The sequence below is a fragment of the Cyphomyrmex costatus genome, unplaced genomic scaffold (assembly GCF_001594065.2).
Source record: "Cyphomyrmex costatus isolate MS0001 unplaced genomic scaffold, Ccosl1.0 scaffold33, whole genome shotgun sequence".
NCBI lineage: Eukaryota > Metazoa > Arthropoda > Insecta > Hymenoptera > Formicidae > Cyphomyrmex > Cyphomyrmex costatus.
Window position 1 is genome coordinate 124027 of NW_017277450.1, and position 16517 is coordinate 140543.

Consider the following 16517-nt stretch of genomic DNA (forward strand, 5'->3'; position numbering starts at 1 on the left):
AAAAAAAAAAAAAAAAAAACAGGCTCGTAAAGTGACAAGGAGGGAATGGGTGAGATTTTCGATGAACAAAAAAACGTATACCACTCTCAGTTTAGAACTTTATTAACCACGTTTCGCGCAGATTCCAACAAAACGATCCGTGGCCAATCATAAAGGTTTACTAGCTGCGGCCGGTACGTAAAAAAAAAAAAGGAGAGAGAAAAATATCGACGAAAAAAACACGTACGATTTATAATACATCGTAAAAGGCTTGTTGTGGACCGCGAGGATTTCACGACAGCGGCCCGATAATGAAGCGATAAACGCCCGGTAAACGTCAAACTTCTGGTAGCAAGTGTACTCTAACGCTCATTCCCGCGAGATGACGAAACGATCTTGTTACTCCCAGTATAAACAGGTTTTATCGGCGATTTGCCTCGGGTTTGTCTTCATAAGGCGGGACGAATCTGCGATCGCGAAGGCGCTTGTTATAGGCGTTAAGCATGAAAGGCATTAAATCACGGGAGTACGTGAAGGAAAATTAGCGGCGTAAACACAGGCCCCTACGAAGGGGCGAAATTATGCAAGTGGAGATTATCTTGTTAAATGTGAGATTACTCTGTTTAAACTGCGAGATTTTACGGAGAAACGTGGCATTTAAAAAATTCATCTAAATACGGATTAACGCGAGGGTGAGAAATTCCTCGACATTATTATGGCGACCGTGATGAGACGCTATTTCCTAGCTAAGAACGGCGATGAAACGGGAAACGGGCACTATAGTTTACTGTGCCTAAAGCAGACGTTGTTATTATGCCGTCTAATAAAGTTATACCGCGTCCGATAAAAATTTTACGGCCCCTAATAATGCATGTGCGAAATTTTTCGCGCTTTTTAGTATCAATAGTTCACACGTCGGTAACAATTTACTCGCGATAATTTGTCAAATAACGTAAAACCCATTCTACAAAATGTGTAAGCGTAGTTGTAAGCGATTGTGATTGTAAAGCCTATCGAACATGAAATGCATCTTATGCAAATCAACATAGCGACTTTATGCTCATTGATCCAGCGGGCTTACGTTATGCTTATGCTCTGTTATGCATTTCACGTGCGATAGCTTTAAGAATTGACTAATCGAATATGAAGAGAATATTCGACTAGTCAATCGATTGATCAATTTTTTTCTCTCCTTTTCTACGCACTGGCCACAACCAATATAAACCTTTATGATTGATCGCAGTTTGTTTTGTCTCGAGAATTTGCAGGAAATATAGAGAAATAGGATTTAAAAAGTATGCAAGATATTTTTAGATTTTTATACGAGAATAAAATATATAAAAATCTACACTGAAGCTCGAACATCCAGATTACGGATGAAAAGTGCAAAATTTCACATGACAGACGCAGAATTAAGACGTCTGCTTTTAATAGATATTTAATTGGACGCACTCTGTGCACACGCTGGTGCACATTACAGCCATAAAAAATAATTGACAAAAGATATATATGTTTAGTATAAACGTAGAGACCGATTAAACCGTGAAATTCTCAATACAGAGTTTACTGTGTTATTAAATAAAGTACGTATTTTATAATTTAAAATATTTGCATTTCATTACACTTATTATTAGATTAAATTCATATAAATTAAATCAACGGCATTAAACGTGCACCAGTGCATCCAACCGAATTTGCTGTAAATGATCTAGCAGGAAGAAAGAGGGACAATATAGTTATCTTAGAGACAACATTGTAAATTCAGTCTAACTATTTCAGAGATCTTTCTCACGGACGTGACTCATTGTCAGTTCCTTTCATGAATTGGCTATTTGTGGGAATTGAGTCATTTATCGGAACATTCTCGTCATGAAGCGTGCGTAGATCGGCGTCTTTCAATCGTCGCTTGACCTTGCTTTCAACTGTGCAAGTCTTGGGAACTCTGTTTCTCTTGATTCTTCCTAACGAGCAAGAAATATTAAACCTACTAAACTTGACGACGTACCTCGACAAAATCCGCACATACTTTCTAATTTATTATCAAGAAACTTCTCATTTTCTCTCTCTCTCCCACACACATACACACACTTTAATTTATTACTTTCTATATTAAATCTTTCTCCTCACTTTCTTCCTTTCATCCTGTCGTTATCTATTTTATTGAATTTCATCTTTTACAAATTTAATGTATGTATATTTTTATTTCAATCCTATTTGCGTTCTACCTACTTCACATTTTGTTTTATAATCTATTCAGTTTTTGTTTTACGATTTGCCTCTTTTTATTTCTCTCACCTTTTTTACTAATTATCTTTATTACTAAATAAGTATTATATAGTAGCAGCTGTTTGCTGGATATCTTATATCTTATCGTATACATCTTTCATTTATACTGCTTGGAATTATCCGATCTATTCGAAATTAATCTAATGTGCAGTAAAAATAATTACGATTTGTGTCATGTGTTTCACTTTTTTTACTTCACTTTTTTAATTATGCATATTTTAATTCATTTGGTGGCATGGGAATTTACCGATTCGTAAATTAACGATTTTTGCAAGAAGTTCTAATAGTAGTTTAATTGCAAGACCACTGAATGTATTTGGAGAAACCACGAGCAAGCTCTCTCCGAAGCTCTCGAGACTTCCTCTCCCATCGGATCGGCCAGAACTTAATTACCTCGGCGGGCTGTATACGGCACCGCCAGCCACTCGAAGGGTGAAAGGGCCGTAGGGAATAAACTAGCGATTCTACGTGTTCTAGGTAGCCAGCCTATTAATAAGAAACCAAGCCTATAACTCCATAACTGCGCGTTATTGTGATTCTTTTCATGAGGTAAAACAAAACATTCGAGTACATAGATCCTGGTATCGACTTGTCCATTCGCAATTCTCAGGGATGATTTCCACGGAACACGTTCGCCAATTGCTCGTCGATCGTGTCGACAAAGTTGATCCCGGTCAATCAGCACAAAAAGACGAGGGAAATGACGGCAGCTTCGTCGATATCACAGCGATCTGTATCGTCTGTTCGATGTATAACATGTACTTGCGTGCATATACGTATGCGTGTTATATGTGATAGTATAGCTGTGCGCTCGAAATGGGGTGACGTTAGCGGGTGAGCGCCGCACAGTGGTCGAGGGGTTGTGCCGTGGAGCAGGGACGAAGGGTGGGTTGGGTGGTTGCTGGTAGTGTGTATTGATCGAGCGAGGAGAGGAGCAACCCCCGACCACTCTCATTCTCTCTTTCCAATTCTCTCTCTCTTTCTTTCTCTTTCACTTTGCACCGCACTCCGCGTGGACGTCCATCTACCTACACGGTGTTTCGGCCGTGCGCCACTTTTTTCTCTCTAGGCTTTCTCACTTTTTTCCCTTCTCTGTCCCTTTCCCTTTTAACTCCCTTCGCGCAAATCACCCCTCGCTGATGTCCACGTCACAGTCGATCGGCCGTTGTTTCTGCCGATCGACAAACACCGACAGCGAATTACAGACACCCAGGAGGGTGCCGATTCCGACCTCCTCGACACTCTGCAACCTCTACGTGTTTGCCTTTCCTTTTCTCACTCTCTCTCTCTTTTTTTCTCTTATTCGTGGTGAAACGTTTGTCGGATTCCATTAATAGGAGAGAGAGCCGATCGTTACTGCGTGAATATTGACAGAATGCAAGGCGCATTAAGGATCGATGCCAAATACGAATCCAAAGAAATATAAACTCTTTCAAAAGATGAAGTATGATGATGATTGTTATGACGTTAGTATTTAAGCTACTTTTTGTGTGATTATATTTTTTAATTTCATAATGTGTTTTTTGTGCTTTATAATTACGGAAATGATTTTTTTATCTCGTGCCTTACCTAACAATTTAATTCGCGTTTCCCTGAAAAGGGCCGCGATTTATGACGATAGTAATATAATCAGAAGATAATGATCCACGTTCTTGAGCAGAAACCATAAAATTACGAATACTGTAATCATAGTGCCGGCAAGATAGACACGAGCGGAAAAGAGAGGGGGGCTTACCGGCGTAATTTACGGCCCAGCCAGGTGCGTCAGAAGTTGCTCACCTTACGACCTAATTGGGTTTAATTACATCTGACTGAAAGTTACGGCGATGCGCGCGTGTACGCGCCGGCTGGATTACAATTACCGTCCCGTGGCAGCTGATTTAAGTTGTACCGCGATCAGTTTATCTTTACTCTTTCCCAGGTAGCACGATATGTTGTTAATGTGTGTATGTGTGTTTGTATAGCACAAATAATTAAAAGGAGTTTTTTGAATCTTCGTTAGCAACGTGAAATTTTTTCGCAAATGTTTTGGTCCTTCATTCGTAACACGGAACTTCAAACTTTAGTATATATTTTTGTGTTGTTTCAGATTGTATAAATATTTGACATTTTTACGTACATGAAAAAAACAATTTTGTTGAGGTATCTAAAAAAAATTTAGGCGGTTATAGATGCAGATCTGAATATAATTTTATTGAGCCATCAAAATAATTATTAAAGAACTCAAGAATGTGATGAGCAACGCTGCAAAAAAATTCTAGCATAGCAATTGATGAGTGTTGTACATAATTATTTCGATAATCTAATGAAATTATTTTTAGATCTGAATCTAGCTAAAAATTTAGCAAAACTGTTCTTTCTATATAAGTACTCATGAAAGTTCAGTAACGAAAGTTCAATAACGAGTTTTTATTATCATAGAAGTTGGATTATACATATTTTACTTATTTTTTACAAATTAAATTTATGAGAATTTAAAAAATCAATTGTTCTTAATCTTTAAAATTCAATATTGCCAGTGGCCAGAGAGTTAAGTTTTAATCCTGTCAATGTCTCTCCTTTTATATATATATTTATAGACATCTTCCCAGTTCATATTACAAGATGTTCTGTTATCGTATTACCATCGATTTGCGATCATCCGAGACGAATCTTAGAGTGTTTCAGCCGCTCAAATTGACCGCGTCGTCGTCCATCCAAACGATCATTGATCTCATAATACTGTACGGGATACATTGATCGATCGATGCGCCCGATGTCAATAACCCAATATTACAGATACTATACAGTCGCAATACCGCCAATCCCGGGATTAACAGCATTAATAACGATCCTCGACTATAACGTTATCGCGAGAACCGAGTTAACGTTCCTCCAAAACGAATTACGTCAATGCGTCAATATCGCGATTTCATTTCCGATAAAACGCTCGTCGGTCCGTTCGATTTCAAACCCGACCGGGATATACGATATTACCGGAATTAATTAATAACGCATTTAATAACCGAGCACGTCACGCCGCTCATAATATTTGTAATTCGATAGATCGTTGCGCCCGATCATCGGATGGAATCAATGTATCCGGAGATGAATGCAACGACGACGTCGAAAGAATTCTCCGGGTGTTAATCGACGATGGAATTCTCGCAGACATGTCCAATATCGATCTTGTTGATCGTAGAGATTATAAGTAAGAGATTGGACACCATACGTTTAGTTCATACATTTCGAAGGACTGTGTAAGATAGAAGAAGAAGAAATAGATTTTATATGCATCTATCTCATTTCATCTTAAGTAGATAAAGGTCCTAAAAAATATAACGAATCAAACGTATTGTGTCCAATTTCTTTTGAGGATCTCTAACGCCAATTAAAAGTTATCTAATAACTATATTCAGTTTCTTATTTGATGGTCTCTAATCGTTCTTTCGTGTGTCCTAATACAAAATATACGTACAAGGATACCCTCTCGAAACTTTTGGCGAATTTCCAAGATACTCCTCGTACGTCGTTGTCGTTCACATCCGCGTCTCTTGTAAATTTAATTACGTTTTGCTCTTTCCTTTTATGGAGACGCTTTAAGGCTTTTCCAAGTTATTATATTTATTCACGTCTTCGAGCAGTCTTTTTCGACCACGTTCGATAATTTCGCCATTGCAATATGCAGAGAAAGAGAAAAAAGTTTGAAAATTTCTTTCCAAGCACGCGCTGCACGCCCAGTTGGTAGTTTTCTCCTGTTATAAGCGACAAGAAGTAGGTTCGCCAATTAGTAGCACGTACGAGAAATTATTCCGATTATTATCGGGCAATTAACAAAGTTGGGAATACCGAGTGTGTATCGATGCGTCCGCTCGATTCCTAAATAGGATTATGTAGATATGACGCAATAATATAGCAGAAACCTAAATTCTTGTTAATAATCGTGCAATCTTCGTTAAAGGGAATTGAGACTGATCGCCGATAATACGGAAACGACCCCTGCATTAGACGGGAGGGTGGTTTATAAAGGGTTAAACGAAAGGGGAGAAGCAATAAGTGTCACGCAGCTGCACCTGCGGGATGAAATTTCAGATTCTCAACAAAACGAGGATGCGCTTTAATAATTTTATTAATCATAAAATTTCTATAAAAGTTAACAAAACTTACCATTTAGTTTCTTACTTATATACAAGATTACGTATAGAATAATACCGTTTTGGTAAAATTATAATATTGTATGATTCTACCAAAACTTTAAAAACTTAAAAGAAAACGATGATACCGCTCTCTCCTTATGCAAACATTTTTATTTCCACTCACTCTAAACTTTTAACATCAAAGTCCTTCGTGCGAAGTAAGTCAAGTCAATACCAAGGAAAAGTTTTCGCTTACGAACTCACGTAGTTGGTTATAATCCCGCCGATTAAAGGCCTCGAAGTCGAGGATCCGTATTCCTTGAATGCGTTCCTTTCAAAGGAAACGTGGCCCTTAGGTACCTCCTCTAATGCCCGAACGATACTCAAGAGAGGCAGCTGGCGTTAGTCAGCAAACCGCTCGACTAATCCCTTAATTACTTCGACATGGTTAGCGACCCTGTACTAACCACGTCGGTGCCTGGCACTGTTCCCCGATCGTTAATTAAAATGCCGCTTCCTTGCACTCACACGATTCTCATTCGCGAGAAAATGCGTGCGCTCGCAGTAAGAAAGAGTGTATCCCAGACTAAGCGGACATAAAATACGTGACATTTTTTATTTTAACAGCATTTCGAATCGACTTCGTGGATATTGCACTCAGATATTGTGTCATGCAGTTTATAAGTGCGTCAAGTCAAATAGTAATTCATGTATAAAAGCTGAGATATATGTATCCATATACTATTGCAAAACACCGAGAGCATTGAAAGTAATTAAATTATTTTGTATTGAGACAACAACGTATCATGAAAATCGCACTTAATTAGAAAAAATATGTAAACTATCGAAAAAAATATCTGTACAAATACAATGTATAATAAAATTTACGCTGAAAAAATATTGTGATTAAATCAACAAGAATGACATTTTATCAGACAAAACAGAGTTTCTTATATGACAATCAGATTACCGTTTACCAAAATGCCATTTTTGGTCGTTTTGTTGGTTTAATTGGAATATTTCTTTTCAGATTAGTAATTGAGCCATTAGAAGCTCAGCTTAACTCTTAAATTTCTCGAATCCCTTGTCGCTCGAATCTCTTTATGACGAAATGATGTAATATGAAAGCAATTCGAGTGAATCACGAAGGGAGTCGCGTTGTTTAAGGATTAATAAGCGAGCAGCGCGCAATCACGACAGACATTGCCATTATCTCACCACTACGATTCATTCCCCTTGTAATGCGTTGCATGAACCATATGCTGATTCAGGTACGGCTGCGAGGGTGTGGCGGAGTCCGCTCTCGTCGACGACACCCTCAACGGGAATCCCCGCTCGTCGTCCACGTCGTCGTCGAGCGCGATCCTGCCTCAGTCTCACGCCCTTCAGTCGGGATCCGCGGGATCGATCGACGCTGCGGACACTTCCGAGTCGAGAAAGTACGTACGAACACACCCTCGTGGTTTCGTGATACCTACCACCTCATCCCTCTTGCAGATTTTGATCCGCTTGCCATCACCGTTCCATCGCTTCTCTTTTGTGTACTTAAGTTGTTGCTTCTGTTTGTTTCATTGTAACGAGTTTCAGCGTCCTCGTCGAAACGTCCCGTTTTCTCGTAAGCAATCCTATGCAGATTAAAGCGGCTATTTGTAGACGATGTATTCGCATTATCGCTTACGGAATGTTGTACTGATACCGCGTACGTGAAAGGACGAAACCGAGAGCGTCAAACCGGGAAATCCGCATATACTGGTGTCCGAGAGACACCACTCTGGTTGCTTTCATTAAACTACGACATTGTATCGCATGTTTTCCGCCGTAAAATTTTTCGTATTGTTATACTATTATATCTTACAATATTATTAATGTTTTCTTTAACCAATTGAAAATAAATAGTCTGGAAACTCAATATAACCTCCCAGATCAATAATATTGTGCTATATCTATTATGCAATAATATTGATTGTTTAACGCTTAGAGAAAATGTTGGATTTATTTTTAAAATTTAAAATAAACAAAAATTTATATAAGAATATTATTAAATACCAAAATCCATTTTAATCGAATATATAGTTCTTTATCTTATTTATATTATTTACTTATCTCTCGGTTCCTTTTTTACTTATTATTATAAAGAAATTTAAAATGAACAAAAATTTATATAAGAATATTATTAAATACCAAAATCCATTTTAATCGAATATAGAGTTCTTTATCTTATTTATATTATTTACTTATCTCTCGGTTCCTTTTTTACTTATTATTATAATATTTATTTTTGAAACATGTAATTTGTTCTCGCAATCTTAGCATTTTAAAACGAAATACATAAGAATGCATAGAGCACAATATTCTGCAATTTTCGCTGCTTGCACCTTTATATACAGATCTCTTTTGATTTCTGTGCGTTGATCTCAAGCACGATCGGAGAGCAAAATAAAATTTCATGCCCCCTCGATAGATGTTGAACATGTTTCGGACTTTCGTATTACAAAGTAAAATGAACTTTCTAAAGGCTAGAGACTTTACTTTTTTCGCGTACTTTTGTTTTAAAAAATGTTCGCGATGAAAGTAAACGAATAGCCAAATTAAATGTAACAGACGAAAAATGCGAGTGTTGGCTTGTGCCAGGCTTGCTTTTTGTATTGCACTTGTCTTCTGCGTGAAATCGTCATCACAATCGCATTTCTCTACTGACGTAGCGTGATAAATGAACTATGTTGAACAGTTCTGAATGATTATGGACCATTGGTTCTATCCTGCAACCACGTTATTGTATGAAGTGGATGTAGACAAAGCAAACAAGCGTGAACGAGCATGAATGAACTTGCTTTGATAAGTTCCAACAACAGCAATATATTCGTAACGCGAATTTATTATTTGCTTTATCTAAGATAAACGTCCCAGTATGACCGGACATGTTCCTATGTCCAGACATTCACACAAAACGTTATATATTATATTTATTTACGTTATTATAATATTTATAATAATATTTATTTATGTTATTATTAATCTCAAATGTTTTTTTTTAATACAATATTATAATTTAATTGTTATCTTTAAATACAATTAAATTATAATTTTGTAATAAAAAGAGTATTTGAAAAATAATAAATTTTGCGTAAATGTTCGGACACAGGTACATACTCGATCCTTGAGACGTTTAATAGCTTGATGTTAAATTCAAATTTTAAATTAAAAAATATTTTTTTCAACTTAAAAATTGTTTGCGTCTCTTTGTAGTATATGGTATCTAGTGAGAATACGCTTGAAATCTTTTCTCCTCTCTTAGAAAATGAGCTTGACGGACACCTGTTACAATCCCTTCACCGACGATTTATCTCTTGTTATTTCAACTTTGTACAGAGCCCTCGGTCCCTCACGAGCGCACGGTACATAATTTTACATCGTTTCCAGCTACGAAAGCGTAATTTCCTTCGCCCTCTCTCGCAAAGGACGTTTTATTTTACAGCCGCCGTAAATAATCTCCTGCCGCGGCCGGCTCGTGTCGCACCCGGTTTCGATTAGCACGCGAGGATTTCTCGTGGCAGAGCGATAACGGGGACTCCTTTGCGGTAAATCGATAGCGCGGTTTACGAGCGAGACGGCACTGCCGATCAGACGATTTAACAAGCGGAAATCAATTTGTCATTCTACCGTGGTCGATGACGCGTCCTCGCGAATGCTTAACAAAACAGCCGATTCCACGATACGTACACGACTGGACAACGACGCAATAAATCAAATCGCTTATTTCGGCGATCGTGATTCGCCATGAAATGTCGTGAACTGAAATTCCTCTAAGTCACGCGAACGCGACCACAATCTCGCTTCATGGAGTTCCGCGATATAATATGACGAGAGGAAGAGAGAGAAAGACCGGAGAGAATTTCAGTGGATATCGCGTGACCGCCTTGTGACGCTACAAGACGAATTTAAACAAATCAAACGTAATCGAGCCGGGAATAGACTATACGTAATTATTGTTAAATGAAATTTTTGAATTTAAAGCAGACCGATAAAAATGACATGGATTTAAACAAACGTAGTCGAACCGGGAATAGACTATACGTAATTGCTGTTAAATGAAATTTATGAATTTAAAGCAGGCCGATAAAAATGACATGGACGTTTTTTCAATCTGCATATTGTTATGATGGAATTTGTAGCTTGCACTGTATATTATCGCTAGTTTCTCTGTTGAACAAATTAAGGGGATGCTAGAGTATTACGCCTGTATTACCGATAAAATTAACGTTTTGTTTTCATTCCTGTCCAATTTCTTCGTAATAGTTTCTCAGAATAAAAATTCCTTTTCCACGATTAAAATATATACATGCTGTACTTGTCCCTGATATTTTGTGTTCAAAATTGGAAAAAATAAAAAATTACAAATTTTTTTATCCACTTTTATGTTGGTCGCCATATTGAAAAATGAAGAAAGAAATCTGTAATTTTTTATTTTTTTTAGCTTTGGATACGAAATACACTAAGGGCAGGTACATTAACCTGTATATGTTAATCGTGAAAAAGGAATTTTTATTCTGTGAAACTATTACGAAAAAATTGGACAGGAACGAAAACGTCAAAACGCTAGTTTTATCACAATTAGCGACTCCAGCATCCCCTTAAGATCTGTAACTCTTTGTTTCCGTTGCGGTTCTTACAACCAGTTGTATCAATTTTTATGAATGCTAATCTTGATTCTTTATTTTCCTTTTCTGTAACGCAAATGCACGTAAAAGAACGCAAGAAGTTAACATATTTTTACAAATGTACATTCGTGGATCTAGGGAAGATGTATTCTTATGTTAGTATCTTACTGCTTGTGATTGTATATAATAAAAAGAATCATGAATATGCTTGTTTAAAAAGTCAGAAGACCCAGAAACTCTCTAAAGAATAGACACAATAAAAAAGAACAGAGGCTATAGAAACAAGGAATAACAGACTATGTTTACATGACATATTTAATCGAATTTAATATTACCCGTAGTTATGAAACTAACCAATCACAGTCACTCCATTCTTCAAAGGAATAGCTATGAGTGATCAGTTATTTCAACTTATCAGACGTGTATTGCAGAGTGCTTGGTTTGTGATAGGTGAAAACTGTTATTTCCTGTTCCTATTATCTACGTTTTCTCATTGTATCTAAGACTTTAAAGACGTCTAAAGTCTTGAGACTTTTAGACCAAGACGTCTTTTGGATCAAGACTTGTATTGCTTGACTATTCAATGGACTATTCATTGCGGCAATAGCGCGACTGAACTGAACTGCAAGGTGAACCGAAACGTTCCTTGACCCTAGTTTTTCTTGGCTTTGCACCACAGTTATTGCGAGAAACCCGACAACGAGACCGCAGAGATGGGCGGTGTGCCACATGTGGAGGGTGGCCTGAACAGCGAGCTATATGCAGTGCCAGTGAAACGACGACAGCCAAAGGACCAGAAGAACAATGCGATTCTGCAGAACAATACCCAGGAGAAACCGGCAGACATGGACAGTACCGATTCCGAGGATAAGGACGAGAATCTGCCCCCGGGCTGGCAGAAACACGAAGGTAAATATCGAAGTAGAGTTGCGTCAAATAGTAAAAAAGAATTTGTTACAAGCAATCAAGACAATTACTTTAGTTTTCTTTCAATCGTTTCCTGTACTATTACACACAAACGAGCTTAAACAATAGGACGTAAGCAATAAGCAAATCAACATTTTAAATTTCTTACTGCTCTTATATTGCCTTACGTTCTCTGCTGTGATTAGTCGATTCGCTAACTGCACTCTTACTGTTTTGCGTTTTTTATGCTACGGCTTTAACCACAATAATTTTTTAACACATTAAAAGTTTATCATCTTGAAAAATTGTGTTAAATCTATTAATTATATTGAGTAAGATAAAAACGGAGTCGAAATAGAAGGAAATGTTGATATAGAAATAAAACTTTTCCAAATTCTAAAAAATTGTTTTCGAAAGTCGAACATTTTCTCAAAAATTCCGAACAATCGAGATACTGATGCTGGAAAAAACTCGTATTTAACGATAAATGCTACGATTATCGGTTCATGATAGCGACAAGTGCGATTTTCGTATCAAACTGATGTTTCCGGAAACGTGGCAGGGATTTAGATAATACTCGGTAGAAAAGAAATCATTAAAGTTTGAAATAATACAATATAAAAAGACTTACGTTAAAAATATCTTTTTAACAAAAGTATATGTTATCAGGTTTTTGTTTTCTCAATTTTGTATAGCTGTTTTTATTTATAAAAATGTATTGATAAAATCAATAACCGATAATTATTAAAGTTATCGCAGTTATCATAAATTTTGATTTTCGAATTTTATTGACGATCGGATTCAATGTTTTTCTAGATGAAAATGGACCTTATTATTGGCATGTGAAAAGCGGAAATATACAGAGAGAACCGCCGGAGGCTCCTCTGCATTCGAAAACGGAGGCGCGCCGAAGCCTTGTTAAAGATAATGATAGCGTAAGTAATAATAAATTATATTATTATAAGACAACGTAAATTATTGTCTAAAGAAATTATTATACAACGTGAATTATTAATAAAAATATACATTATTATTGCGATTAAGATTATACAATAAAATCTTAGTTCAAAGCCTTTCATTCATTATTATAATTTTTGTTTGCAATGTTATCATTGCAGATAAACAATTTTCACACTTTAAGCGGTATGGTGAACACAGTGACTCGCAGCAATACAAGCTCGGCATTGGACCAGGAATTAGAGAACAAAAGGAAGGTGGAATTAGCTCTCAAGTAAGCAAATCTCGATTGAGATTTACAAATTTTTGTGATTGCCACGTCGATTTTGTCTTTATGTCTTTATTTATCTTCTCAGACGAAGAAGCTATCCTGCCAGAGCGGACTCCGAGGGTAGGGACAAGCCGATCAGATTCGCCGTACGATCGTTGGGTTGGACGGAGATTGCAGAAGAGGATCTGACACCCGAAAGAAGCAGCAAAGCTGTCAACAAATGCATCGTGGATCTTTCGCTCGGTAGAAACGATCTTTTGGACGTCGTCGGACGATGGGGCGACGTAAGTTCCTTCAGAAATTAATTAAGTATACTATTAATCATGAATTTATAAATGTATACGGAATGGAAATATAATGTCTCAGTGTATTTAACAAATGATAAAGTTTAAAATGAGCGATATAATATGTCATATAAAAAAGCATATTCATTTATTCCTTAAATAGTTAGCGATATATATTGATTTCAATTTTGCTACAGTATAAGCATAGATGAGAGATATGTTAACGAAATATTTCAGGGGAAAGATCTATTTATGGACTTGGACGAGGGCGCGCTCAAGCTGATCGATCCGGAGAATCTCACCGTACTTAACACTCAGCCTATTCATACAGTTAGAGTGTGGGGCGTAGGAAGAGACCACTGTCGGTGAGTGAATTATTAATTATATTTAAGTAAATTAAGACACTGAATTTTTTATCGAAATGTGCAACTTCTATATAAAACATAAAATTTTATATAATAAATATTAAATGTGTTTATACATATTCATTCTACTAATATATTTACATTGTTTTCATAAATGTCTGCTCTTTTTTGGACGAATCCAATAGCGAAAGGTAAGATATATAACGATATTATAAATATTATAAATTATCGCATAAAATAAAGTACAAAGTAAAATTAGAAGACAACTTTGCAATCTGACAAACATTCGATTCTTAAATGCTTTTTATTACTTTCAGGGACTTTGCTTACGTAGCAAGAGACCGATCGACCAGGAAACACATGTGTCATGTGTTTCGTTGCGACATACCGGCACGCACGATCGCAAACACGCTCCGTGACATTTGCAAGAAGATAATGATCGAGCGTTCCCAACATCAGAATCTCGCGAAACCGGTGGACATCAACGGCCGGACAAGTCTCGCAACGAGACCTACAAATCTGCCGACTGAACATCGACGCTTCCACAGAAACGGTCAGGCACTAGTCAGTAAGTAATTAAATAAATCTTTTGTTTTAGTATATCTTTAGTAAAATTAAATATTTCATTAACCTTGCTGTTACTATACTGCTTAGTTTAGATCAATATGATTGATCAAATAAAAAATTTGTTATAAAAAAATATATCTTGCAGTAACAGAAGTCATCAAATACCAAAGAAAAAGTTTTTAAATAATAAATTTTACTAATAAAATATATGTAAAAAATAAATTACATTTTAAATCAAATAAACTCGAATACACTGGCAGGGTTATGTTTACTACGAGAGATATATTTATAAAAAAATATTTCGGTTAATAAATTCATGAAGATAAATTCAGGAATTAGAAATCAGACTTTTAATAAATAAAATAATTACTTGTAGAAGAGAGTAGGAATAAACTTAAGAAGTTAAATAATTCTCATGTTATATCTTTGTGTAGCACAATCTTTTCCAACACCGATGGAAGAACCGAAGAAGGTATTGCGAGCGCAGTATCTCGGATCCATGCAAGTCAATCAAGCGACCGGCATGGAAGTGCTGAACGAGGCGATAGAACATATCGTGACAAATACGCCGATCAATCAATGGCGAAACGTCAACGTCGCCGTAGCTCCTAGCATGATTTCTATTCTTACGCCGAACGTAAGTAAAGAAACATCAATATAAAAAAAAATTAATAAAAGTGTAATCAACTATTCATAACGATTGTAATTTTCTCAGGACGACAAGCTCATCACCGAATGTCGAGTACGCTATCTGTCATTTCTTGGTATAGGCCGCAATGTAAAGCAATGTGCTTTTATTATGCACACCGCACAGGACTTGTTCATCGCACATGTCTTTAATTGCGAACCCAGCAGCGGAGCTCTCTGTAAGACAATTGAAGCCGCTTGCAAGGTAAGGATTCTCTCTCTGAAGGATTCTCTTTCTCTAAATCCGCTTAGCTAAACGGAAATGTTAGATGAAGAAGATGGTTCTATTTCTGTTCAAGCTGAGGTACCAGAAATGCTTGGACGCACATCCACAAGGCTTCAGAAATGCCAGCAGTCTTAATACTCCCAGCGGTAGAGGCTTAGGCGCAACTCTGAAGTCTTTAGTTGGATCTTTAACTGGCCGCAGGAACAAACAAGGGGAGTCCTGAGACGAGGCTCTCTCGCTGCAGGTAAACTATTTTTATTAAAATATCGGTCCCCCAACATTAAGAAATTTTACCATCAGTTAATTAATAATCTTCATTAACTCTAGAAATTTAAATTAAATTACAGAATTATATATAAATATATGTATATATGTATGTACACACCACACACACACACATTCATTTTTCTTGTAATTACTACAAGATAAATAGAATTGTTGGGGATGAAAAGTTTTAACAAACAGCTGGATGTTTTGGATTATCAGATTAGTCCCCCGACTGTCTAGGAACTCTGGCCACTGCCTGCTGAGCGAGAGGTGATCCGACACAGGCATCTGCAGTCGCCGTTGACACTCAAGTACTTCGGCGGCTCGCCGCCGAGCGCGTCCCTCAAGTCGCTGCTGTCGCCCTCCCTGGACACCAGGCGTATTCAGTTCACCCGTTGGGAATGCAATCCCTAGAGGAACGTCGGAATCGAGCCTGATGTGCCGGGAGGCAGCCGTAGGGCGAATGGATATTCTCTTTACAACGTAAACGACTGAATTTCGCGAAAAATTGCGCAGAGTGCTATACCAATACCACAGCTATAGTGGACTACGCTTACCTATGTCGATATGATGTTATGTATGTTAATGCAATGAATCTGATGAAGAAGGGAGGGTGTTGCGAATTTGCCGCGTTCTGTCGAGAGACAGGGACGACGTCGATCCTGTCGCGGAAATCCTTAAGCGGCAGCGTGGATACCAGCTTGTGGGCAACATTTGCAAGAAATCAATGGAAAGAAAGAGCTCGGGGGAAGATAGGGAGGAAGGGATGAGGAGAAGAAAGCGAAAGAAACGGAAGAGTTTGAAGAGCAAAATTGTCTGTATATACAAGACGGTGATTATCGCGCTAAGTTTTAATCAACTCGCTTGCTCGAGCGGGAAAGATAAAGAAGGAGCCCGCTGGTGGGATCTCGCGAACGAATCAAGTTGTGTGCATGGAGAGTGAATGAGC

The 16517-nt window shown here is 37.3% G+C and overlaps 1 protein-coding gene across 1 annotated transcript in view; it reads left to right on the forward strand.

The window, feature by feature from the left end:
• Positions 1-15867, forward strand: part of LOC108775834 (protein Fe65 homolog) — a 123215-nt gene extending 107348 nt beyond the window's left edge. The window contains exons 3-14 of the mRNA XM_018542280.1: positions 7652-7819; positions 11718-11947; positions 12761-12879; positions 13063-13175; positions 13258-13456; positions 13694-13821; positions 14007-14012; positions 14139-14389; positions 14823-15025; positions 15104-15280; positions 15375-15545; positions 15788-15867. Coding sequence (XP_018397782.1) covers positions 7652-7819; positions 11718-11947; positions 12761-12879; positions 13063-13175; positions 13258-13456; positions 13694-13821; positions 14007-14012; positions 14139-14389; positions 14823-15025; positions 15104-15280; positions 15375-15524 — 1744 coding nt within the window. The 3' untranslated portion in view covers positions 15525-15545; positions 15788-15867. The remainder of the gene's footprint in view (positions 1-7651; positions 7820-11717; positions 11948-12760; positions 12880-13062; positions 13176-13257; positions 13457-13693; positions 13822-14006; positions 14013-14138; positions 14390-14822; positions 15026-15103; positions 15281-15374; positions 15546-15787) is intronic.
• Positions 15868-16517: the final 650 nt, after the last annotated feature.